We start from the raw sequence: 978 nt of genomic DNA on the forward strand, positions 1-978 counted from the left end.
TTGTCTCTCAGCCCCAGCCCCAAAGGCAAACATACCTGAGGTGGCACAGGGAGCAAACAGAGAACCCTTGGGTGCTGCAGAGGGCCCTGGGGTGCCAGAAGAAGGGGCTGTGGGAAAGAAAGCTCTCCTGTTGGAGGGGCTTTCATGGGACCTTCTCCTCCACCTCCTGTCCTCTGAGCAGCCAGGACTTGTTGCCCTTGGGGAAGCTCTCTGCTGAATTTAGCAGGGAAGGGGCAGATCCAAGCCCCTTTTAACCCTTTTCTTCATCTCAGACTTCTATATTTAAAAAAAAACCAACAACAACCAGCCCTGAGAATCCCAGAAAGCTTTTCATTCCCAGCTGGACTTTGGGCTCAGAGATGGGGCTGGGCTGGGATGCAGCCAGAGCCTTGGAGCAGGACTGGTGATCAATGAACCTTCCTGAGCTGGATGTTCAATTTGCCTTCTTGGGCTTGATGATCAACCCACCTTCCTGGGCTTGATGATCAAGGAACTTCCCAGAGCTTGAGGACCAATATCACGCAGGGATGAAAAAGGAGTTAAGGAAGGGGGTGGGTTTTGGCCCAACCAAACCTAAAGGTGAGTGGAAGAGCAGCAGATGCTGGCTCTGGAGCCCTGTCTCCTTGTCCAGCCCGTCCAGCTGCTGCTCTGGTGGGGGCTGGATTTGCCCCTGGGCTGTTTCCAGCAGCGGGGAGACCCAGGACTGTTCCCCTCTGGGAAATCCCTCCCGCAGGGATTGGCTTGGCCACCTTCCCAGCCGCTTCTAACCAGGGACCCAACTGGTTCCTCTGGGGCCGTTTCCCGCAGGGAGCTGAAGGGCAGGATCCAGCAGGAGAGCAGCAAGAGGCAGTTCCTGAGCAGCCAGTCCCACCTGAAGCAGACGCTCTGCGCCCGCTGCCTGCGGCGCTTCCCGCCGGTGCTGCCGGGCAGGAGGAGCTGCCAGCGCTGCCGCTTCTACATCTGCAGGAGCTGCAGCCG

At 58.0% G+C, this 978-nt stretch overlaps 1 protein-coding gene across 1 annotated transcript in view; it reads left to right on the forward strand.

The window, feature by feature from the left end:
- The first annotated feature begins 359 nt into the window (after positions 1 to 359).
- MLPH (melanophilin) overlaps positions 360 to 978 on the forward strand; it is a 23,992-nt gene continuing 23,373 nt past the window's right edge. Inside the window, exons 1-2 of the mRNA XM_010005452.1 lie at positions 360 to 403; positions 808 to 978. The exon at positions 808 to 978 is cut by the window's right edge and continues 14 nt beyond it. Coding sequence (XP_010003754.1) covers positions 360 to 403; positions 808 to 978 — 215 coding nt within the window. The remainder of the gene's footprint in view (positions 404 to 807) is intronic.

This window comes from Chaetura pelagica, unplaced genomic scaffold, assembly GCF_000747805.2.
Source record: "Chaetura pelagica isolate M959 unplaced genomic scaffold, ChaPel_1.0 scaffold329, whole genome shotgun sequence".
Taxonomy (NCBI): domain Eukaryota; kingdom Metazoa; phylum Chordata; class Aves; order Apodiformes; family Apodidae; genus Chaetura; species Chaetura pelagica.